Here is a 25,582-nt window from a genome sequence, read left to right on the forward strand (position 1 = left end):
TTTCCTGGTAGGGACTGTCAGGGCCCAAGGGCAGAGTAAGTGAGCTGAGTGTTCTGCAGTTCAAAAGAGTGCCAGGGTGCACTTTCAGAAATATGCAAGAAGGCACTGGATAAGTGCCCTCTAAAATATGCCACTGTCCATAACATGATGTGTCTGGACCCAAGAATAATGTATTCCAACCCTGACGAATGCCTGATAAAACTGCCTCATTGAGAAGTTTCTACTGGACAAACAGCTGAAAAGGTTGCCTACTCTCTGGTTAATAATAAGGAAAAAATATGGCGGATTGGAATGAATCGAGTGTAAACCAATGAGCTGTTTTTTGTTAAACAGTAAAAATTTTGTAAAATATGATTTATGGAAGGGATTAAAATAAGTGGCTTTGACTTTGCCTTTGATGTTGGGATGCATATTTTTGTTTTAAATTCATACTGACGCTCCTTTATGCATCATTACAGGTGATATTATTTCTTTACAGTTTGAGAAGGATCTTTCACATGAGGCCCGATTACTGGAATTTGCCAATTTCCAGACATCTCTGTCTAGGATTAACACTTTTTGTCAGAAAATCTCAGTTCCTATACTGATCTGTGGAACTTCTGCAAGAAGTTACTACTGTCACATGGGAAAGCTAATGTGGAGAGGGGGTTCTTCATTAATAAAGATGTGGAAACGTGCAGCATGTCTGAGGAGACAGTTGTTACCCAAAGGCTCATCTGTGATCAAGTGAAAATTTGTGGGGGGGTGACACAAGTGCCGATAACAAAAGAGCTGATGAGTTATTGTGCCTCAGCATGGAGCTGCTACAGGGCACACTTAGAAGAAGAAAAAAAGAAGAGCGAGAGAGCAAGAGAAGAACACTCCAAGAGAAGAAAATACTTTGAGGATGATCTCAGTAAGCAAAAAGAAAAAAAAAAATACAAAATATTTTCTCGAAATGTGCTCTTCCTTGAAGAAGGATGCAGATAGGCTGGCAGAGGGTTAGGGTTATAGACTTATCACAGAATCCAACTGTTTGAGGAGACGAGCTAAAGATAAACATAATGAACTGACCAAGTTGGATGCAGAAATTGAAAAAAAGATTGCAGAATTGACAAAGCTTTCATGAGGGCTTTTGCTTTATTCTTTTTTATTTTAATTTATTTTTTAATTATTTCCTTATTAGGATTATCTGAGGAATGCCTTTTTTTCATGCTATTCTGTTTGTAAACTGTTTAGAGTTCATATATTTTTAATGTGTTGGATTGCCAGGTATGCCATAATCCAATTGTTAATATCACCCAAAGGTGAACAAGGCACTTTCATTTTTTTTCATGTTATTCTCTTTGTAAACTGTTATACAGTGTATATATTATATTTTATATGCTTCTTATGCATTGGGTTACCAGGTTGGCAATAGTTATGCCTACATATCACTGAAAGATTAACAAAGGCACTTTTAAAATAAAAGAATGTCTTTTTAACAGTTGTCTTGGTCGTAATTCAGTAGATCTATACATAGATTATTGAATATACTTACATGTATTCATCATTTAAAAAAAGATAGATGAAAAAAAAAGATGGTAATGTCTTAGGACTGATCCATGTCCTTTTTTTTTTTTTTTTTTAATTTCTATGTGGGGCCAAAATCTAAAAATTACCTGAAATACATGTTTATCCATACAGTTTATACATCCACTTGACCTGATTGTGTGTCCATCTGATGAGTCTTAAGCTCTCTGATGAGCTTTTCAGCCTCACCACACCACTGTGGTGCTCTCTGTATGTATGTTTTGGGTTTTATTCTGTCATCATTAGGTCTTAAATTTTCAGAGGACTTGAAAAGGTCTTAAAAGTTTTTAAATTTGCTGCTAAGATATGTGCAGGTATTATGAAAACCTTGTTGTCTTCCTCCTTTTTGTTGTTTATTGAATGTTCTAGGTTGCCTGAACCTGTTAAAAGTTTTCCCAAATGTTCAATTTTTGTGGAGCATTTTTTTCTGGTTCATCCCAAGCAACGTCTATGATTTCACAATAAAAACAGTTATGATTAATACAGTGGTCCCCCATTTTTCGCAATGGTTAAGTTCTAAAAATAACCCACGATAGGCAAAATCCGTGAAGTAGTTACAACGATATGTTTTAAGCTTGTAAAAACCCTCACAATAGACTGAACATTTTTTTTTCTCGGATGGGATTGAACATTTTCTCACATTTGTCTCTCATTCAAACACTCAAAGCTCAAATACTAGTATATAACTGTAGTTATAGTTAATAACAGTAACATTTCTAAAATTGTCAACCTTAACCAAATACAGTGGTAGCTCTACTTAGGAACGTCTCGTTACGAAAAATTCAGCTTACCTTGGTGGAAAAATATTATCTTTAGTAATCAGAGAAAATTCAAGATACCAGAGGCCACATTGTTGCCTTATCATATGAGACACCAGCTCTCGCGTCAACAAAACTGGAGTCATACGTTATCACAACCCGTCATGTGTACCATATTTGTTACAATTCATTAATATACCGGCCTGTCCACAAAATGTTTATTGTGGTGTGGTCTTCCACTTTTCATCTTTACTCACTTTATCAACAACAATTTACACCGCAGAACTAACAAACATCAAATTGACATTAGCTACGGCAAACATTGTACATATTCACATCAAAACACATATGTAACATACCAATTTGCGCTGTCGCGCCATGTTAGCACGTCGTGGGCACGTCGTTGGCACTTTAGCAATGACATCACACAAGTAGCACTTCACATGACCCCAAACTAAACTTAAGTAAATTTACAAGCTCAAAATAGTACCAAAATAAATATTATTGCTCCTGTGGACATATAAATGATTCCTGGATGACTGGAAATTTAAAATAAAAGTGTACAAATGAAATGTCCTAAAAAGGTATCTCTCTCTCTGCACTCACCAACACACAAGCACCCCCTTAAGGCAAACAATTGAACTGCATTCATATTGTCAACTGCAACAATTAATATGATTCATTGAAAGGGTTTAGGACTTTTTTTTTTTTTTTAATTCTTTACATGATATATTTGAATGATTATGTTGTAGTGCAGTGCTTCTCAATTAGTGGGGTGGGCCTCCCTGGTGGGGTGCGGCTGATCCCAGGGAAAAGGCTCAATTTTTGTCATGTGAAGAGTAATTGCAATAAAGGAAGAATTTTCATCATTTTTTTTGCAGTTTCAGGCATTTTGATGCACTTGTTTTGTTTTGTTGTTTTGTTTTTAGTTTTAGACTTAGCTGTAACCCGTATAAACACTGTAAGAAATAATTACAGTTGTTGAAAGTTGATTTACATTGCTTTTTTCTTTTGTTAATTAAAAAAGGATACAGGTTTAGGTGTACTTATAGAATTTATATTTTTTATAGATAATAGTCTTATTTACAGTCAGCATAGGGGGCCATGAAACGTTCTTTCCTGGGGAGGCTTGGCAAAATATAATTGAGAATCACAGCACGAATGTAATTGTAATATGTATTTCTTACCGTTTTTTGATGCATTTTTATAATTGAATATTGATTGAAAGGGTTTAGGAGCATTTTGGGGTTTTGGAACGGATTAGGCTATTTACATGTAAAAAGTGGCTTCTACTTATGAAAGATTCAACGTTACGAAATGACTTCCGGAACAAATTAATTTCATGAGTAGAAGTACCACTGTATCAACAGTTGACCATAATTGTGTGAAGGTGGAACCTTCAAACATATGTTATTGTGCTCGGCCATTTTCTTTAATATTATTGTGTGAAGGTGGAACCTTCACACATATGTTATTGTGCTCGGCCATTTTCTTTATTGGTGTATTCATTTACCTCTTACCAGATTTCAAAGTTTTCCCACAATTCCACACACAGTACCTTTAATGAACCAATTCTTTTTCAATGAGGTCATTCATTGTGTGGGCGTTTGGCCTTCGGTGACTACTGTTTAGGTCAACAAAGTACTCTTTTTTCCCATGGGATCGTCATGTGGCCATCTTGGACACTTGACTACATACACCGAGACTCCATCTCCCATCAGCCCTCAGGGGCGGCCATCTTGGATATCTGATCAGACATCTCATTCAGTTTTTCCCTTCTATCTTTCCCAGTCTTCATCCGATTCCGACCGTTACAACTTTCATCGATTCCCCCGATTCCCGCCATTCCATTTTTACCCACAATTCAAAAATTACCCACAATTCCTTTTTTTCAGTTTTTCCTTTCTATCTTTGCCATTCTTCATCCGATTCTGACCGTTCCAACTTTAATCAATTCTCCCGATGCCCGCCACTCCATTTTTACCCACAGTTAAAAAATTACCCATAATTCCACTTTTTCAGTTTTTCCCTTCTATCTTTGCCATTCTTCATCCGATTGCGACCGTTCCAACTTTAATCAATTCTCCCCAATTCTTGCCATTACATGGTGGTATCTATTTTCCTCTTCCCTGAATTCAAAAATTACCCACAATTCCACTTTTTCAGTTTTTCCCTTCTATCTTCACCATTTTTCATCCGATTCTTACCGTTCCAACTTTAATCAACTCCCCCAATGCCCGCCATTCTATTTTTACCCATATTTCAAAAATTACCCACAATTCCACTTTTTTAGTTTTTCCCTTATACAATTGCCATTCTTCATCCGATTGCAACCGTTCCAAGTTTAATCGATTCATCCAATTCCCCCCATTCAATGGTGGTTTGAATTTTCCTCTTTCCAGAGTTCAAAAATTACCCACAATTCCACTCTTTCAGTTTATCACTTCTATCTTTGTCATTATTCATCCGATTCGGACCGTTCCAACTTTAATCAATTCCCCCAATGCCCGCCACTCCATTTTTTTTTACCCACAATTAAAATATTACCCACAATTCCACTTTTTCAGTTTTTCCCCTCTATCTTTGCTATTCTTCATCCGATTCCAACCGTTACAACTTTAATCGATTCCCCCAATTCCCACCATTCCACATCATTCAACACCTTTGCCTTCAGAGGTTACACCTTCACACGCAATTTCTTCAGAAATTGCAAATATTCTAGTTATTATTATTGTGTGAAGGTGGAACCTTCACACATATGTTATTGTGCTCGGCCATTTTCTTTAATATTATTATTATTCTTATTCTGCCTGTTTTTCGACGAGTTTCAACTCATTCCCAGTTTATCCGATTCACACCATTCCAATTTCATATCATTCCAATTATGCGCCCGAAGGGCGTTTCCATTTTTGTAATTCCAACTATTCATAATTTTCCCACAATTCCCTGTTTTGTACCCCAAAAATGGCCCAATGTTAAGTCTATGGGGTTTCGGCCCATTGACTTACATTGGATTATATTACATTTCATATTTACAGCTTTCTCATTTCATATTTTCAATATTTTGCTCATTCATCTTGCCTTAGGGATCATTCCCATCATTCCAGTGATATACTATTTCCAATATTTTCCCGTAATTCCATATTTTTCATCCTTCAATTATTCATAATTCATTTCCAATGGGAGGGCTTCCCATTCATTCCCAATGGGAGATTAAACATTTCACATTTTCAGCTTTCCTATTTCATATTCATAACAGTCAACTCATACATTTCGCCTTATGACTCATTCCCACTATTGTAACAGTTAATAATTTTCAATATTTTCCCATAATTCCATATTTTTCATGTATAACAATTCATAATTAATTCCCAGTGGCGGATTGAACATTTTTTATTTGAAGCTTCTCCACTTCACACTGACATTAAACAGTTAATACATTCCACATTCTCAATACTACTCATATTCATACCTTCCAGTAATTCATAACTATTTTCATATTTTTACCCATAATTCCTTATTCCCATTTTCCTCACCAAAACTTTGTAACCTTCTATCTTGGCCATTCCTGCTCCGATTCCCACCGTTCCAACTTTAATCGATTACCCTGATGCCCGCCATTCCATTCGTGTATCCATTTACCTCTTCCCAGAATTCAAAATTTTCCCACAATTCCACACACTGTACCTTTACTGAACCAATTCATTTTCAATGAGGTCATTCATTGTGTGGGCGTTTGGCCTTCATGGACCACTGTTTAAGTAGACAAAGTACTCCATTTCCCATGGGGTCATCAAGCGGCCATCTTGGACACTTGCCCACATACACTAAGACTCCATTTCCCATCAACCCTCAGGGGCGGCCATCTTGGATATCTGATCAGACAGCTCATGAGCGCTCAGCCCAACTTCCACCCAGTATGGCGGCCATCTTGGTTTACTCAGAACAATAAAAACAACACACTCCTAATGTTGAACATCCAAACTATTAAATATAATCCCCCAAAATTCAGAATTTGAACTTTAAGTGTACTTTTTTCTTACTTTTTGAAATTATGTGATATTTTACAAAATTAAAAATATTGTTGTTTTTTCCACTTTAATGACTACAGGTGTTTGTCCGATTCAGTCTGACTCAGCGTTTAACCGTACATCTTGACCCTGCCTATGACCTCAGAGTGTCATTTACCCACAATGCATCTGTTTTGCATAAGTAATAGCCCCCTAAAACTCGCGAAAAATCTGATTTTTGATGTTTCCCCTTGTGATATCTCCATTTGCATCCGACCTATCCTTATCGTTCCAACTTTAGGTGTTTCCCATTATGGGTTAGATTGCCAAGAACACCCTCGCACCAAATATTTCAAGTTTTTCCAATTTTTTACCCATGATTCCTCAATTAATTGTTCTTGCCAAAACATTGTAACCTTCTGTCTTTGCCAAACTTCATCCGATTCCTATCGTTCAAACTTTAATTGATTCCATTCATCCCCGCCAATTCATTGGTGGATTCATTTTACTTCTTACCAGAATTCAAAATTTTCCCACAATTCCACACACTGTACCTTTACTGAACCAATTCATTTTCAATGAGGTCATTCATTGTGTGGGCGTTTGGCCTTCATGGACCACTGTTTAGGTAGACAAAGTACTCCATTTCCCATGGGGTCGTCAAGCGGCCAGCTTGGACACTTGCCCACATACACTGAGACTCCATTTCCCATCAACCCTCAGGGGCGGCCATCTTGGATATCTGATTAGGCATCTCATGAGCGCTCAGCCCAACTTCCACCCAGGATGGTGGCCATCTTGGTTTACTCAGAACAATAAAAACAACACTCTCCTAATGTTGAACATCCAAACTATTAAATATAATCCCTCAAAATTCAGAATTTGTACTTTAAGTGTACTTTTTTCTCACTTTTTGAAATTTTGTGATATTTTACAAAATTCGAAAAATTATTTTTTTTCACTTTAATGACTACAGGTGTTTGTACGATTCAGGCCGATTCAGCGTTTAAACATTCATCTTGACCCTGCCTATGACCTCAGAGTGTCATTTACCCACAATGCATCTGTTTTGAATAAGTAATAGCCCCCTAAAACTCGCGAAAAATCTGATTTTTGATGTTTCCTCTTGTGATATCTTCATTTGCGTCCGACCTAAACTTATCGTTCCAACTTTAGGTGTTTCCCAGTATGGGTTAGATTGCCAAGAACACCCTTGCATGAAAAATGTTCAAGTTTTCCCATTTTTTTTACCCATAATTCCTCAGTTATTTGTTCTTGCCAAAACGTTGTACCCTTCTTTCTTCGCCATTCTTCATCCGATTCCCACCGTTCCAACTTTATACGATTCCATTCATCCCCGCCATATCATTGGTGTATTCATTTACCTCTTACCAGATTTCAAAGTTTTCCCACAATTCCACACACAGTACCTTTAATGAACCAATTCTTTTTCAATGAGGTCATTCATTGTGTGGGCGTTTGGCCTTCGGTGACTACTGTTTAGGTCAACAAAGTACTCTTTTTCCCATGGGATCGTCAGGTGGCCATCTTGGACACTTGATTACATACACCGAGACTCCATCTCCCATCAACCCTCAGGGGCGGCCATCTTGGATATCTGATCAGACATCTCATTCAGTTTTTCCCTTCTATCTTTGCCAGTCTTCATCCGATTCCGACCGTTACAACTTTAATCGATTTCCCCGATTCCCGCCATTCCATTTTTACCCACAATTCAAAAATTACCCAAAATTCCACTTTTTCAGTTTTTCCCTTATATCTTTGCCATCCTTCATCCGATTCCTACCGTTCCAACTTTAATCGATTTCCCCAAGTCCCGCCGTTCCATGGTGGTATCAATTTTCTTCTTCCTAGAATTCAAAATTTACCCACAATTCCACTTTTTCAGTTGTTCCCTTCTATCTTCACCATTCTTCATCCGATTCTTACCGTTCCAACTTTAATCAATTCCCCCAATGCCTGCCACTCCATTTTTACCTACAATTAAAAAATTACCCACAATTCCACTTTTTTAGTTTTTCCCTTCTATCTTTGCCATTCTTCATCTGATTGCGACCGTTCCAAGTTTATTCGATTCATCCAATTCCCCCCATTCAATGGTGGTTTGAATTTTCCTCTTTCCAGAATTAAAAAATTACCCATAATTCCACTTTTTCAGTTTATCACTTCTATCTTTGCCATTCGTCATCTGATTCTGACCGTTCCAACTTTAATCAATTCCCCCAATGCCCGCCACTCCATTTTTACCCATAATTAAAAAATTACCCACAATTCCACTTTTTCAGTTTTTCCCTTCTATCTTTGCCAGTCTTCATCCGATTCCAACACTTACGACTTTAATCGATTCCCCCAATTCCCACCATTCCACATTATTCAACACCTTTGCCTTCAGAGGTTACACCTTCACACGCAATTTCTTCAGAAATTGCAAATATTCTAGTTTAACAATGAGTTAAAAAAAAAAAAATTAAAAGGCAACATTGTACCAAAGAAATCCACGAGACAGTGAGGCCAGGAAAAGTGCATTACAGCGAGGGACCACTGCATTACAGTTATTAAATGTTAAATGCATTGATAGCCTTTTATTCTGTACAAGTTTGAAATCCGACTGCATTTTGAATGTGCTGTACATCTCGTCCTCGCTCTAAAGAAAAAAAAAGGTAGCTGGAGGGGCTCCAGCCTCAAGTCACTCTATTGCATGTGTGCACTGCTCACCTCCTTTTTCTTCAAGATGACTTTCTTCTGCAGCACTTTGACAGCGTAGAAGTGGTTGGTGACTTTGAGCTTGGCAAGCAGCACCTGCAGAAGATGTCATCATGCGGGCCTTACTTTGTCATATCTGATGTTTAGCCAACACTTGACGGCACCGCACGCCTCGATCGTCTGCATGTGTGTGCATGAAATGTGCAAACGCATGATGCTGGTAAAATGGTGCCGAAGTAGCGAGTGGGACTCTTACTGACAAACCCAAATGGACTAGACTTTTTTAGTGCATCTCAATCCTTTTTTGCATTGTTGTTTGACACCAGTCAAAAACTAGTTGTACTTAACTACATGTGGTAAGATTGGAATGAAAAACAAAATATGGGTCGAATAAAACAGGAACATAAACAATTAGATAAAATCAAAAGAAAATATGCAGTTTACTGCTAATGCAGTCTTGAGGAAAGGAGGCACCCCAAAAGAAAAAAATCCAAACAAGGAAGTGTTTAAGGATCGGTGATAATAGTTGTCTGATGACTGCTAACATTTTATGTTACTTTGCCACCAGTGCTAGACCTTCAAGGACAGCTGAGTTAATGATTCGTGGAAAAAAATTCAAGCGCCACTTTCCTCCTCTCTTATGCCACACTGACAGGAGGTACTCCAACAAAAACAACAACAGTCTTTATAAACCAATAATTATATATATATATATATATATATATATATATATATATATATATATATATATATAATGTGTGTGTGTGTGTGTGTGTGCGTGGGTGTGTGTGTGTGTGTGCGTAACAAAAACATTGAAACAAGTGACTCTGGTGTTTCCTAATTTCATTAATTATTTAGATTAAACAGCAGTTGCTCTCTGTCGTGTTCAGTTTCAGATTTGGGTTTTTCTTGTGGAGATCGCACTTAGAACTAAGCCTGTGTAACAAACATGAAAACCAGAGATCTGTCTATTGGAAGAAAAAAGCAATTATGAAGCTGAGAGAAGCTGAAAAGTCAATCAGAGCCATTGGACAAACATTAGCCGTTAGCCGGTACAACCATTTGGAATGTTTTGAAGAATGTTTTTGTGTAGTAAGTAACAGCTATCAAACAGCTGGACCAAGAAGAACGACAGCATCTGTAAAAAATATTATGGGGATACTTCTGGGATGGGCTCGTTAAACGGCATTGATGATGGAGGGAGCAAATTGAACAAAGACGTCTACAGAAACATTTTGTCTGCTCTTTAAATAAAAGTGCAATTTGATCTGTTCCAATACTTTTGATCACCTAAAGTGTGATGATGCAAATACCTGGAAATAGAAGAATTGTTGATCTGCTGTTTCATATTTGTTTTTTGGTGTCAAACTTAAATGTTTCCTGTCTACGGGAAAAATAAAGGAATTTGCTTCACAGTTCCAATACTTTTGGAGGGGACTGTATATACTGTATTAGTGCTGGGCGATAATATTGATATGGATAAATTGTAGACAACACGGTGGCGTAGTGATTAGCACATCTGCCTCAAAGTTAAAGGGACCTGAGTTTGAATCCACCCGGCCTTCCTACGTGGAGTTTGCATGTTCTCCCAAGCCCGTGTGGGTTCCCTTCGGGCACTCCAGCTTCCTCCCACATTCCAAAAACATGTATGGCAGATGCATTGGACACTCTAAACTGTTCTTGTGTGTGACTGGGTGCGTGAATGGCTGTTTGTCTCAGTGTGCCCCGAGATTGGCTAGCAACGAGTCCAGTGTGTCTCCTGCCTACTTGCCTGAAGTCAGCTAGAATAGGAACCAGCAAGCCTGCAACCCTTGTGACGATAAGTGGCTCTAGAAATTGGATGGATGGATATATTGTGATACAAAGTAACACAATACACATATTGCAATACGACCTTCAGTTTCCAATATATTGGTTTTTAAACACCTTATTTTCGTAATATTTCGGGGGGGGTTCAAAACAATCCACTCCGGAGTGCCTCTCGTATCATAATTTTTGTCATATTAGAAATTTTACATGTAGATTATTCAAAAACACCATATGAGGCCCCACAACACAGTGAGGCTGTGTTCCAAAGCAAAAGTGGCCGCAAAGCAGAAAAAGAAAATCTTAACATAAGAAACTAGCATTTGCTTCACTTATGCCTTGTTTCTTGTTTAGAATAGTGTGCATTGCTACCCATGTGTGCAGTCCTAGTTCATCTCGCCCCAGTCCTTAGATGAAGCTGTTGACGCGGGAAAGTGTGAGCTGGGGCCTTGGCTCAGCTCTTGGTGGCGCCCGACTGGCTCTTTTTGTTATGTCTTGTAATGCGCAATGCTTTGCTGAATAATAAAAACCAGGCAGGGGCGCTTGAGCAGTTGAATTAAAGCCGGGAACGCACAAGTTCATTCACCGAAGCTTTTTCTCTTTGCCATGGTATAGAAAAGTCAATCTTGGCTGGTCTGAGTTACTCTTTTTGCTGCTTAGCAGCTAGTCCCAAAATGGAACATAGCACAACTTGTTTGTTGGCGTTTCTGTTTTTAGACCGCCTAATGATATCTAATTCACTTCCATGGTGCCAATTGTTTATTGTACGTGTTCGTAACATCGTAAGTCACCGTCATGAGGACACCCTGTATTTGATCAATTATAACAATAGAGTTCTCCTTTGTTTTTGTTGTATTTTTTTTTTCACCAACGTGATCGATTTGGTTCACGGGTGAAGAGAAAAACGAGAAAAGAAGAGTACCAAGTGGTCCGCAATAATAAAAGAAAATTCTTGCCACATCAGTGCCATGTGAAAGAGTATTCTCAAGTGCTGTGGACATATTACCACAGTCAAGGGCATGCTTGAAATCAGAACAATGTGGACATGATTCTTTTATTGAAAAAGAATGTTTAATGTTTGCTCATAGATGTCAGTGATGTGTGGCTTCTAAAAAAGAAAAAAAAAAAAAGAAAAAAAAATACACGTGTTTTATAGCACTTTTTATGACACTCAAAGACGCTTGTCAAAGATCACTTTACAAAGACCAGTGGTGACAAACTACGTTGTGTAGTCACCGCTTTCCTGGGGCCTTCTGCTGTTTTCAGTCATTTTAAAATATATGCCATACATTTTTTTTTTATACCAAACTTTGCACAGTATATCATTCTACATATTGTAATACGCCTTTGCTGTATCACAAAAATTGCATTACACTTTTATGACACAATACCCAGCACTGTATGTCTATATACGTAAAAGTAGCTGATTGACCACCCAGTCAGCAAAGTGGGTTGATAAGTAAAAGGCAGTACCTTTCCAAAGGTCCCTTTGCCAATGACGGCCAAGAAGTCAAAGTCAGTGGGCTTGGCACTGCAACGAGAGCCAGAGTTATCCATTAAACGTTTGCTGGTGTCAATACAAAGCCCAGCAGAAAACGACGCATGTCAAATACAAGATTGTACAGCAGTTGGGCTCTCACTATCAAATCGTTTGATCATCAATTATTCTGTCTGTATTTGGATAAATGCTTATTTCGCAAGTCGAGTATTTTTTCTTCTTTAGTGTTTATTTAGAAATTCTTCGAGTTTCTTTTGTATGGTTTAGGGCTAAAGAAAAGGCCTTATTCCGTCCGCTGAGTTTGACACCTGTGATCTAGCGTGTTAACCAGAGTGGGGTCGCGGGGGCTGACTAAAATTCAAGACAATTAAGTACTTCTTCAGGTACTTAACTACGTTAGTATTTGAGTAATTTAGGGACTAAAATGACTACAGTCGTTGATCACTCTTCAAGTAATCAATTACTATAGGTAATCAAGTCCTGAAGTCATTAATTAATTTAGGTACTAATAGTACTATTAATAGTACTCTATTAGGTACTAAAAGTAACTGATTGCGGTAATAAGTAATAAAGTTAGAGGTACAGTGGTACCTCTACTTACGAACGCCTATTGTTACAAAAATTCACCTTACTAAACGCCTTGGTGAATAAATATTGTCTCTAGTAACGAGAGAAAATTCAATATACGTAATGAGCCATTGTTGCCATATAATATGAGATAACAGACACCAGCGCGAGCCATAACATGACTGCAATGTAATATGTTATCAGAACCTGTGATGTCCACTGTATTTGTCACAATTTCTTTAATATGCCGGCTCGCCCACAAACGTGACGATTTACTGTGTTTACTGTGCTCTTCCACTTTTCATCTTGTTTCATCCACAACAATTTACAGCGTAGTACCAACAAACATCAAATTGACATTAGCTACAGCTAACATTGTACATATTCACATTAAAACACACGTGTAACATACCAGCATGGTTCGCACATCATTTACACTTTAGCAAAGACATCACACAAGAAGCACTATGCATGACCCCAAATTAAAACTTAAGTAAACATACATGCTCAAAATAAATATTATTGCTCGTGTGGATTTGTGAATGATTCCTGGGTGACTGGAAATGTCAAATAAAAATATATAAATTAAAGCTCCTAAAAGTGTATCTCTCTCTCTCTTTCTCTCTCTATCTATCTATCTATCTATCTATCTATCTATCTATCTATCTATCTATCTATCTATCTATCTATCTATCTATCTATCTATCTATCTATCTATCTATCTATCTATCTATCTATCTATCTATCTATCTATCTATCTATCTCTCTCGCTGCACTCATCACCAACACACCAGCACCATCTCAAAACAAACAGATGAACTGTATTTTAATTGTCAACTGCTACACTTCACATTATTCATTGTGAAATTGTTTAGGAGCATTTTTCTATCATATATTATATATGCTTATTATTATTATTATTATTATTATTATTATTATTATTATTATTATTATTATTATTATTATTACGCACTGTTGTAATTCTAATATGTATTTGTCACCATTTTACTGCATTTTTATAATTTAATGATAGTCATTTAAAAGCAGGGGTGTCAAAATCATCAATATCATGGGCCACATTGTAGTTTCTGTGAGAGTGCAATTGGGACTGCCAAGTCAAATTCTATTTTATTTGAAGTATGATCGTCACTTATTTCCATATTTTGAAAAGAAGAAGAAGTTGCTAAAAGTTCAAAAGGCATATTGGTAACAAAAAGTATGTAAAAGTTGACAATATATGACAAATTTGGTATTTTAGCCAGAAACATGAAGTCATGAATTGCATTTCGCTAGCCACAAAAAATGATGCTGTGGGCCGTATTTGGGCCCCAGGCCTTGAGTTGAAAGGGTTGAGTAGCATCTTTGGGGGCTTGAAACGAATTCAGTCATTTACATGTAAAAAGTGTCTCTACTTATGAAAGATTCACATTACAAAATGACTTCCGGATCAAATTATGCCAAGTAAATGTACCAATGTACTCAATTAGGTACCAAAGTATTCGAATTAAGCCGAGAGCACAAACTAAATTAATTGATTCCTATATAAAGTAAGTGATTAAAGTGTTGCCCAATTCGCCAAGTTATCAATCAATATTTAGGACTAGATATTTCTAAAGCACAAACATACGTAAATGAGGGATTGAATATCTGGGCCCTAACACAATCATAAGGGCGGAGCTACTTACTGAGGGTTTGCTGAAGGACCCAAGTTGACTTCCAGCGATCGGAACTGAAGAACAAAGCAAAAAAAAAAAAAAAAGGCCCAAAAGTGTGACATAAAAGAAAAATCGAAAGAAACCCAGATTGAACTTTGCCAATGAATGAAATGAGTCAAAAGTGGAGTCAAAAGTGCAAAACTCACAGTAGCGTTTGCCATGACTCTAATCCATCGGGCGTGGGGAATGGTTTGATTGTTCAGCGCTGTCAAATCAGCTGCTACTCGTCAAGTTGGACTTCATTGGCTCCAAAATGGACTTGAGACAAAAAGACAAGGAGGCTCGTTAGACGTCTTTCACGTTGGCCTTCTTTTCCCTTTCCGCGGCAAACGTGCAGAGACCCTGGGCGTTGGCCACTTTGGTTTGGCTATTGTTGGCTTTGGCCCCTTTGAATTGATACACCAGGCTAAAGTTGAGCTGCCCTTACCAAGACTGCACATCACGCTCCCTTTTTGATTGAAACTTCCATTTATCGCCGATCAGATCGACGATTCTCACGCACTCGTCCATTTTCATGTTTTTCTTCTCGTTGTGGGAGCCTATGGCATTATGCCAAATGCTAAAGCGGCCAATCGTTGGCCACAGCTTATGCTTAATGGCGAGATTAATGCATTTAAAATAAAAATAAAAATAAATTAATGCATTTAAAATAAACGACTCTGATGAATTGATCGCAGTTTGTCTGACATCCCTCACTTGTAGTGATATGCAAAAAAAGGAAATTCTAGTCCACTAGATGGTGCAAGCTATGACCCACCTGTGGGTCCACGCAGGGACAATTACTGTATAATATGAGTAAACTCACATGAGCAATATTTTGCTGCGCCTACTTTTTTTCTGACATATTTTGTTTGGTGGCATATATATATTTATATATTTATACATTTATACTTTTTTTTTTTAATAACCCAAATGATTTCAACGACCCCCTGCAGTAAGGCCAAGGGGGTCTTCTGCGGACCCCACTTTGACAACCCCTGGCTCTAGTGTGTGTGTGCGTGCGTGTGTGCACGTGTGTGTGTGTGTGTGTGTGTGTGTGTGTGTGTGCGCGCGTGTGGGTGTGCGTGTGTAGGTGTGCGTGTGTGTGTGTGTGCGTGTGCTGGAAATGCTGAGCACAGCGTGCACAGAGCGGGTCGGTCTGGTTTGGCATAGTACACCATGCCGGACCAGCGCACACAAACTCAAGGGCACACTGTGTGTGTGTGTGGGTGTGTGGGTGTGTGTGCGTGTGTGCGTGTGTGTGTGTGTGTGTGTGTGTTTACATGTAAATAACAGCTCATTGTTTTTGCTGTCATTACAGGAGCACACACAAAACTGTCAGCCACAATTATCTTCCCAATGTAAAAATGCTCTTAAGAGATACTGCATAAACAAACTTTATTAGAGTTAAAATAGTTATTACCACAGGTGTTGGTTCTCAGCAAAAGGATTTAATCGGGCCTGCGAGATGATGTTATACAGTATAAAAATGAGCTGAATTTTAAAATAAATGAAAAACATGCCATTTGTATGATTAATACTAATGTTAATATTTTAGGATTAATAGTGATGTTGTGTTTGTACTATTTTGGACAGTATTAAAAAGGACAATAAATCTGAATTTGCTGTTTTAAAGTTTTATAAATATATAGCATTATTTTATTGGTCCGGTCTATTTGGGAGAAGATTTTCCTCAATGCGGCCAGCAAGCTCAAAATATATTGACACCCCTTGTGTACTGGCAGTTTGCTCTTTTCAAAAACAAAGAAAAATGAAACATAAAAAAAACTCGTTTAACATTAGAAAAGCAGGAAGTCGCTGAATTAATCGGATTAAAGCCCAAGGGTAGCATTTATATGAAGTAAAAAAATACAATAAAAAAAACATGAACAACTTTTCTATTATGATTGACATGAAGAATTCTGTTCAAAAGATCATGGTTTTAAATAAAATAAAATGAAATAAAACAGTGCAAAAGGTACTGGTACAAAGATGTGTTCTTTCTCATATTTCAATTGGCGAGACGCAGAGTCATCCTTTTGTCATATCTGAAAAGTTTCACTTCGTGACAATTGTATTTCAATCAATAGGCCGGAAAAAAGACATCAAAACTGTTTATGTTCAATCTGTTCAATGATGAAAAAGGTCAACACGCTCGCTTGAATAAAAGTCCACGCATAGAAGGGAATATTCGCAAGGCGCACTCACCTGATGGCCGGAAACATCGCGAGCGCTTTCTGCCCAATCTCTCCGCCACCTCCAGCCTCAAGTCACTCTAACTGTTTAAGAGTCAACGATTGATGGTAGGAGGGGCATCCAGTTCCATGGACACTCATTTTTCACACCCGTCTGCTTTTTGGGGGGTGGGGGGCAACTCCGGCTTCTTTACACATTCCAGAAACATGCATGTTGTTCGTCGAAATAGATAAAAAAAAAATATATATATATATATATATATATATATATATATATATATATATATATATATATATATATATATATATATATATATATATATATATATATATATATATATATATTTACACACAGTGTTGGGAGTAATGCATTACAAAAGTAATGGAATTACTGTCATTACTCATTACTGTAACGCGATAATGAAATATATTACACACAAAAAAATAGTAATACAGTCGGCCCCCGGTTTACGAACACCCTCTTTTACGAACATTTCGACTTACGAGCGTGGACCGCGGAGTTTTTTGTCCCCCACTTATGCACAAACATTCCGTCTTACGAACAATCCGACATGCTGGTCATTGTATTCATACATTTATTTTCGCTTTGCTACGTCAACTAATTCAGAAGTTGACGCTCATCACGGGTACGTTGAACGCTATTGCTCTTACAATGTCACAGTCACTGTCTCAGTCACGGTGTCAGTCACGGACTCAGTCACGGAGATGCTATTGGCCGGCGTCACGTCAATCACAGAAATACCGATATGCTATTGGCCGAACGCCTTTATCTAGCTTGATGGCACAATTGGTCGGGACGGAAGGAAGGAGAGAAAATGAGTGAAAAACGGAAGGAAGGAATGTTGTGAAGACTTTGCAAACTTTATCTGTTAGACATGGCTTCTAAAATTGCAAGTGGCGGTATAGGAAGAAGTAAGAGGATGATGACAATAGAAACCAAGCAGGAGATAATAAAAAAAAATACGAAGGAGGCGCACGCATAGTTAACCTTGCTCGTGAGTATGGACGGAACCGCTCGGCAATCTTTTAAGGGCAAGATTTTCCTTGCCGGGGGACGGACCTCGCTCGACAACAAAATGGAGAGGCTTCTTCTATTATGGATTAAAGAGAAGGAATTCGCCGGTGATATGTTTTAGTTTGAGAAAAGTTCTTGTTTAAGAAAATAAATCAATAAATTCTGCGGGTTGGTCTCTGCTCACCTCCTTCTCCACTCAGCTCAAGTCACGTCGCCCCAGAGGAGAATGTCATTTATCCTTTGCATTTCCATGTTAATTAAATTAACTATACAGTAGATTAAGTTACTAATTTTAGTTATGTGTGTAAATTCGTGATGCTTTTAACTATGATTTTACCACGCGTTGCCAGTCGATGTGTACATACAATTGACCTCGGCTTACTACATCAACGAAATCATCTGCTCACGCTTAACTCAGTAACGCTGATATGCTATTGCTCTTACAATGTCACAGTCACTGTTTCAGTCACGGTGTCAGTCATGGAGATGCTGATATGCTATTGGTCGAACGCCTTCATCTAGCTTGATGGCACAGCTGGGTCAGGACGGAAGGAAGGAGAGAAAATCAGTCAAAAATGGAAGGAAGGAATGTTGTTAAGACTTTGCAAACTTTATCTGTTAGACATGGCTTATAAAATTGCTAGTGGCGGTTAAGGAAGAAGTAAGAGGATGATGACAATAGAACCGAAGCAGGAGATAATAAAAAAATTACGAAGGAGGCTCACGCATGGTTAACCTTGCTCGTGAGTATGGCCGTAACCGCTCGGCAATCTTCTAAGGCCAAGACTTTCCTTGCCGGGGGACGGACCTTGATCGACAACAAAATGGAGAGGTGTCAGAGAAATCTCAGAAAAGAAGACTAGGACAAGCCTAGCTGCTTAAACAGCAAAAAGAGTAACTCAGACCAGCCAAGATTGACTTTTCTATGCCGGGCATAGGAAAAAAAGCTTGGGCAAATGTAACTCGTGGGTCTTCCAACGCTAGTTTCACTGCCCAGCCGTCCCCCCCTGGCTTTTATTGAGCAAAAGCATAGCAGATTACAAGACACAACAAAAAAGCCAGCCGGGCACCACCGGCAGCTGGGCCAAGGTCCCTGCTCACACTTTCGTGCATCAACAGCTCTATCTAAGGACAGGGTCAAGATGAACTAGGATTGCATAAATGGGTAACAATGAACTAAGTATATGGTATGGTATGACTAAGTATACTATAATGATAACAACCTAATATATGATTCCGTTCACAAGAGGCTTCTTCTATTATGGATTAAAGAGAAGGAAATCGCCAGTGATATGTTCTAGTTTGAGAAAAGTTCCCGTTTAAGAAAATAAATAAATAAATTCTGCGGCTTGGTCTCTGCTCCCCTCTGCCTCCACCCAGCTCAAGTCACGTCACCCCAAAGGTAAATGTCATTTTTCCTTTGTATATGTTATTTAATTTAACTGTACAGTAGATTATGTTACTCATTTTTAATATGTGTATCAAGTCGTGATGGTTTTACCAAAGGTTTTTGCACGCGTTGCACGCATTCACTAATTAACATAGGTTTGGATTGCCCGTCATACGAGCAGTTCAAGTTACGAGCGTAGCCGCTGAACGGATTAAGTTCGTAACACGGGTGCCCACTGTATTGTACTTGTTACAAATGAGAGTAATGCATTACAATGCATTTTGAGCCCGAAAGTGGTGGTCACCAAAAACATCGCAAGGTTGGAGGAGAAAAGTGCAGGGCAAAAGGTTTACTTGCTGATCTACCACAGCTTAGATGAAACAGCAGGTTGAATATGGACAATGTGTACACAAGATGGACGTACGACCATTACTTTCAGTTCGTCAGAGATAAAGACAAGAAAATTACAATTGTTGCGTGCAGTTTGTGCCCGACACCTGAAAAGCTGTGTTGCAGGCCTCAAGGCTCTTATAGAGACGGTATCATGCATCAAGCTCACCTTTCTTAAAGGAGCAGTAGGACGAAAGTCCATTTGGCAGTGACCCATACCAATTAAAAAACAAATATTTGTCCAGCCCAGATGGCTTGGCGGCGTAGTGAATAGCACATCTGCCTCACAGTTAAGAGACCCAAGTTCAAATCCACCTCGCTCCGTCCTTCCTGTGTAGAATTTGCATGTTCTCTCCGAGCCCACCTGGGTTCTTTCCTCCTACACACCAAAAACCTGCATGGCAGGTGAATTGGACATATTAAATTGTCCTTCTGTGTGGGTCTGTGATTGGGTCCGTGAGTGGTTGTTCGTATTTGTGTGCCCTGGTTGGCAACCAGTTCAGGGTGTCCCCCGCCTGCTGCCCAATACCAGCTGGGATAGGCACTAGCAAGCAGCGACCCTTGGGAGAATAAGCGGCTATAGAAAATGGATGGATGGATATGTGTCCAGCCCTTGGCCATAAAATAACAGAATTTTAAATTAACTTTGTACACAGAATCATAACAAATAAGTTCTTCTAAATACTGTGAATTGTCTCCTACAACTGGAATAATTGTATATATCAAATCAAATTACATTTCATTTGTATAGCCCTGAATCACCGAATTCTCAAAGGGCTTCATAGGTGTAAAGAGGTCATATCGAGACTTGTTTTGCAAAAAAGAAGTCGTACATTTTTTCGTTACAGGTACACAACAGCATCTCCCGCTCAAAGCTCCCAGAAGGGGAAGCAAAAACTCAAAAACCCCAATTTGGGGAAAATCAGAACACTTCAAAGGGACCACAGGTGGGAGAGCCCCCTTCCAGGCTCAACAGGTTGAAGTGGATGCTGCATGTACAAAATACAGACAAATACAGATACACAATACAGACCATACAGATACACAATACAAATTACAGAAAACATATTGTGCCATTTTAGGCAGGAAACACCCTCCCCACAGTGCAGCCAGGTGGACCGCAGGTGGTCGATCTCATAACACATGATCGCCGATCAGCGCAGAGCCAAATGGGGGCGTTCATCTTTCACCATCTAGTCCCTTCGCCGAGCAGGGAGAAAGGGGCAGAATAAAGAAGAAGAAAGCTGCAGACAGACCCATGAACTAAATGCTTGTGAGTTTAAATGTGTTTTTAGTCAAGATTTAAAGATTTCTACTGCGCAAACTTCCATAGGTCGGGCATTCCAGAGTACTGGTGCACGAATGGAAAAAGCCCTTGATACCACAGACTACTTTTTAGCCCGTAGGATGGTTAACAAACCGGCATTTTGTGCCCGAAGTTGTCAGGACGGAGCATATGGTGATACTAAGTCGACGAGATAGGAAGGAGCTAAACTGTGTGAAATTTTCTAAGTTAGTAACAACATCTTAAAATCACATTTCAGTTGTATTGGAAGTCAAAGCAGGTCAGGTAGTATTGGAGTAATATGATTGAACTTACTCGTCCTTGTCAAGAGTCTCGCTGCTGCATTTTGTACAGACTGCAGACTTTTGATGCAAGACATAGGAAGCCCAGAAAACAAAACATTACAATAGTCGAGGCGCGACAAAACAAATGCATGAATTAATGATTCAGCATCGCTAGGAGACAAAATAGAGTGAATTTTAGCGATATTGCGAAGGTGAAAAAAAGACATTCTTGTTGTGTTCTTCATATGTTTTTGAAAAGAGAAAGTTGAGTCAAATATTACGCAGAGGGTTTTTGCGAATCTACTTTGGGCAATAGTACAGTTATCCAGGTTCAAAGTGGGATTCTGAAACAAGTGCCGATAATGAGCAGGGCCAATAATTAACACCTCAGTTTTACTAGGGTTAAGAATAATAAATAAATTGGAAGACATCCATTTTTTCGGCGGGGGACTCTATATTTACATCTTTGGTGTAAACCCAGATGCCTTCCTCATCTTAGCCGGGGAATTCAACCATGCTAACCCTAAGACCGTGTTTCCTCATCTTCATGGTCACATTAACTTCCCCACGACAGGTACCAACACTTTGGACAATGTTTTCACTGCTCATAGAGGAGAGATTTCTATCGCCCGGTGGCACTCACTCCCACCATCATGAAGTCCTATGAGCGGCAGTGCTATAGTGCTGCAGTGCAAGTTCCTGGGCGCGCACATCATCGAAGACCTGGAGTCCTGGAGTAAGAACATCACATCCCTGACCAAAAAATCCCATCAACGCCTGTACTTCTTCCGCAAACATAGAAGAGCAAGAGCCCCAGCCCCCATCATGTTCTCATTCTACAGAGCCATCATCAAGAAAATCCTGACCAGCTGCATCACAGTATGGTACAGCGCATTTACAGTGTCCTACCAAATGACACTGCAGCGCAGAGTGATAGCAGCTGAGAAAGTCATCAGCGTCTCCCTCACACCCCTGCTGGACATCTACAACTCCTGCCCCATCCGAACAGCCATCAGGATTGCGGATAGCCCCACCCACTCACAGCCTTTTCACTCTGCGAAGCCTTCGAGCCAGAACCAGCAGGCTCAAGGACAGCTTTTTCCATCAGGCTGTGAGCCCTCTGAACGCTCTCTCTGGTCTACATTGCTCTATACCCTCTAACTCCTCTGCTTTCTGCCCCTTCCACCAAATTACATACATCCCGCTCACTATACTTACACTCATATGCACACTCCAATCTCAGAGACTCATTCAAACACACTCTCACTTTCGGCTATTTGCTGCTATTTTCCGAAAATGCACTACCTACACCGACACTTTGTATATAACTGAAAGCATCGAGCTCGGCTCTTATTAATCACACTTTTTTATACTTTTTTATATTTCTTTTTGTATATACAGTGATTCCTCGTTTATCGCAGGGGTTGCGTTCCAAAAATAACTCGAGCAAAGTAAAATCCGTGTAGTCAGCTTTATTTTTTTTATTATTTCACATTGCAATACTGAACTATAGAGTAAAAACAAAAATCAAAACCTGTTTTAAAGCCCAAAATGTGTTTACAATAAAAAATTTGAATATAGTAATACAAGGTTGGAAACATTTTCACTCGCGTATTTCACAGTCCCAGCTGTGCCTCTTGATCCTAACGGCGCTCTGCTTTAGTGTCTGTTTCTACTGAAGGCACAGGAGTCTTTCTCCGAGAGATCAACATTGTTATGGGTAGTTATTGGCGCTCTTTCTTTTTCTGAGCAAGAAGATTTTTATAAACGGATACGCCCGGACATTGAACTAAATTCAAGCCACTTATATCATAACAATACACTTGAAATTTAAATTTATTACAAAAGAAATGTAGGTAAAAGTCAGATTTCCAAAGCTGTGCATTTCTCCGTTGCTCTCTATGTAGGCACACAGACGTGTGCGTTTGCTCTCAGCACACCTACGAGTCACGTGATCGTCTCCCAGCGAGGTATCAATCAATATGCTTAATAGCACGTCCGTAACGTGTGCTGAGCTGAGTGCACACGGGTGGTTACAGGAAGACACAGGAGAGAAGAAAGCAAGCTTTTGGATAGTCTTGCCTTTTGCAATAAATTGACATGTGAAAAACCAATACAGTACAGCATCAATATTTTATTTCTAGACAACAGTAAGTAAGTAGTATTTTTTTCACTGCTTAGTTATTTTGTATTCTGGCTTTTAATTATTGCATGTTTGCATGTGGAGAGAGCGGAAAGTAATTTCATCTGTGTTGTTTGTTGTGCATATAGCATAATTGATAAATAAAGCTGACTTGACTTTGGCAACATAATGCAATAAAACAATCATAGATGCATTGTTCTCCCGTATTGATGCTGGATGATGCTTGTAGTTGTCACCCCAGCTATCACCTCATGAATTACGGGATAAGTACCCAGAAGCACATTACCGGTCAACACAAATGTTTAAAAGTTGTTGGACATTATCAGGTTGTGCTGTTCACATGAAATCGTTGAGTTCTGAGCTGCCTTGCGTCATCAAAGCACGAGCCACGGCTGGCTCATTCCAGGGCCGCAGCAAGGTCCCTATTCCTTGCTCATTCATAACAAAATGTGAGTTATGTGATATAGGTCACTTTGGGAGCGACATCAGATCTGCACACGGCGACTTACTGCGTGCATGTTTGTGGTTGCTCACCTTGTTCCAAAACCTGCTCAGGGAGTTTGTGCGCATGCTCAGACGCATTGAAAATTACAGGAAACATTGGTTGGTAGATTATTTGGTTTGGAAGTTTTTTTCCTATTGGCATTGTTTGTGAAGAAGGTGCAGCACAGCATGGCTTGGTTTTGATGTTCCTGGTAAAGTAGATCGTGGCATGGACTCGTGCCTACATCCCCCATTGCATTCTTTCCACATGTCTTCCCAAACCCTTAACTCTGTCAGTGCCAAGTGTTATCGTAAAAGGCAACTTCTAGAGTCTATATAACCAATGTTCCCACTAATTTTCAATGTGTCTGAGCATTCACACAAACTCCCTGAACAGGCTTTGGCCCACGATGAGCAACTTCAGACGTGCACACAGTGAGTTGCCATGTGCATATCTGATGTCGCTTCTTTATGTGACTGATATCACATGACTCACAATTTGGAAGGAGGAAGGTAGAGGGCTCTGAGTACATCCAGCTGGACTGAGCCAGCCAAAGTGGGCACATTCGAGGCTCATGCTTTGATGACTCAACGCAGCCCGGAACTCCAAGAATTCATGTGAACAGCACAACATGATGATGTCCAACAACTTTTAAACATATGTGTGGACTGGTAATCTGCTTATGGGTACTTATCCAGGCATTTATGAGGGGATAGCTGAGGTGACAAGTGTCATCCAGCACCAATACAGGAGAACGATGCATCGATGATTGACATGTTGCCAAACACATTTCAACTATTTTGACAAGGTTACTGGATGGAGGACCCAAGAGCACACACAGGTAGGTGGATTTAGCAACTGAACGTTTATTTATCGTGAGATACTTGCTGATATGGAGGCTTACGAGAGTGGCTTGCTGTGGGAGGACTGTCGAGCAAGCGGGACCATGGCAGGCGATTGGTCGGGCAGGGACCGACAAGAGGGGCTCGAGCGGGGAGGTTGAATCGGCAGGCTAGCGGGCGGTCGAGTTCGGGCAGGGTCAAAGTACCAAGAATCAGATAAAGGCGGCAGGCAATCGGAGGGTCAGGAACGGACAAGAGTCAGGTCACGAGGAATCAGGCAAGAAGAAGTGCTGGAATGCTCGGCTGGACACATAGAGACAATCTGGCAATTTGAGTGAGGGAAGGGCTTGGTTATATACTGTGCAGGTGACTAGTGGCAGCTGTTATGTTTGTCACTGATTGGCTGAGAAGGGGAGCAGGTGTGTTGAAGGAGAGAATGGCATGGGCTGACTGATGGATTGTGACATTTTTTTTTTCAACAAGTTTATTATTATTATTATTATTATTATTATTATTATTATTATTATTATTATTATTATTATATCCTGAGCAGTAAGTGTTATTGACATAATCGTATACAGTATATTGCACTTGTCATCATGGTGAAAACAAGCCACAAATTGTGAAAAAGAAAAAATCTCACCAGTTTCAATACTTGTTCTTATATTTGCATATACTCTGATAGTCATTCCATCTTAAAAGAAGTGCATTTCTTTTTTACTTTGGCTTGGTGAGTGGATGTGTTGCTGCTCATTCGTTTTACCAGAAATAGGGGTTAGCATTTGTATCTCTGCATGGAATGTAAATGCAGGGAACGTATGCAAGCACTGTCAGTGCGTATAATTAGATGAATAGTGAAAAGCGATTTAACGTATCATTGGTTGGACACTTTTCACTCGCTGTCACAGTGCAAAATGGTACAGAA

General features: G+C 39.3%; 1 protein-coding gene across 2 annotated transcripts in view; it reads right to left on the minus strand.

Moving 5' to 3' along the window:
* The window catches only part of sgk2a (serum/glucocorticoid regulated kinase 2a), a 36,115-nt gene extending 19,227 nt beyond the window's left edge, over window positions 1-16,888 (minus strand). The window contains exons 1-5 of one of the 2 annotated variants that reach the window (XM_088402027.1): window positions 16,817-16,888; window positions 14,776-14,887; window positions 14,600-14,643; window positions 12,323-12,380; window positions 9,056-9,139 (exon numbers count right to left, since the gene is read on the minus strand). In XM_088402027.1, coding sequence (XP_088258153.1) covers window positions 9,056-9,139; window positions 12,323-12,380; window positions 14,600-14,643; window positions 14,776-14,790 — 201 coding nt within the window. In that variant the 5' untranslated portion in view covers window positions 14,791-14,887; window positions 16,817-16,888. Of the gene's footprint in view, window positions 1-9,055; window positions 9,140-12,322; window positions 12,381-14,599; window positions 14,644-14,775; window positions 14,888-16,816 lie in introns of those variants that run through there. The other variant, XM_088402042.1, reaches the window with a different exon arrangement.
* Window positions 16,889-25,582: the final 8,694 nt, after the last annotated feature.

Source organism: Hippichthys cyanospilos, chromosome 2, assembly GCF_059441005.1.
Source record: "Hippichthys cyanospilos isolate Australia breed blue-spotted pipefish chromosome 2, RoL_Hcya_1.0, whole genome shotgun sequence".
NCBI classification, from domain to species: domain Eukaryota; kingdom Metazoa; phylum Chordata; class Actinopteri; order Syngnathiformes; family Syngnathidae; genus Hippichthys; species Hippichthys cyanospilos.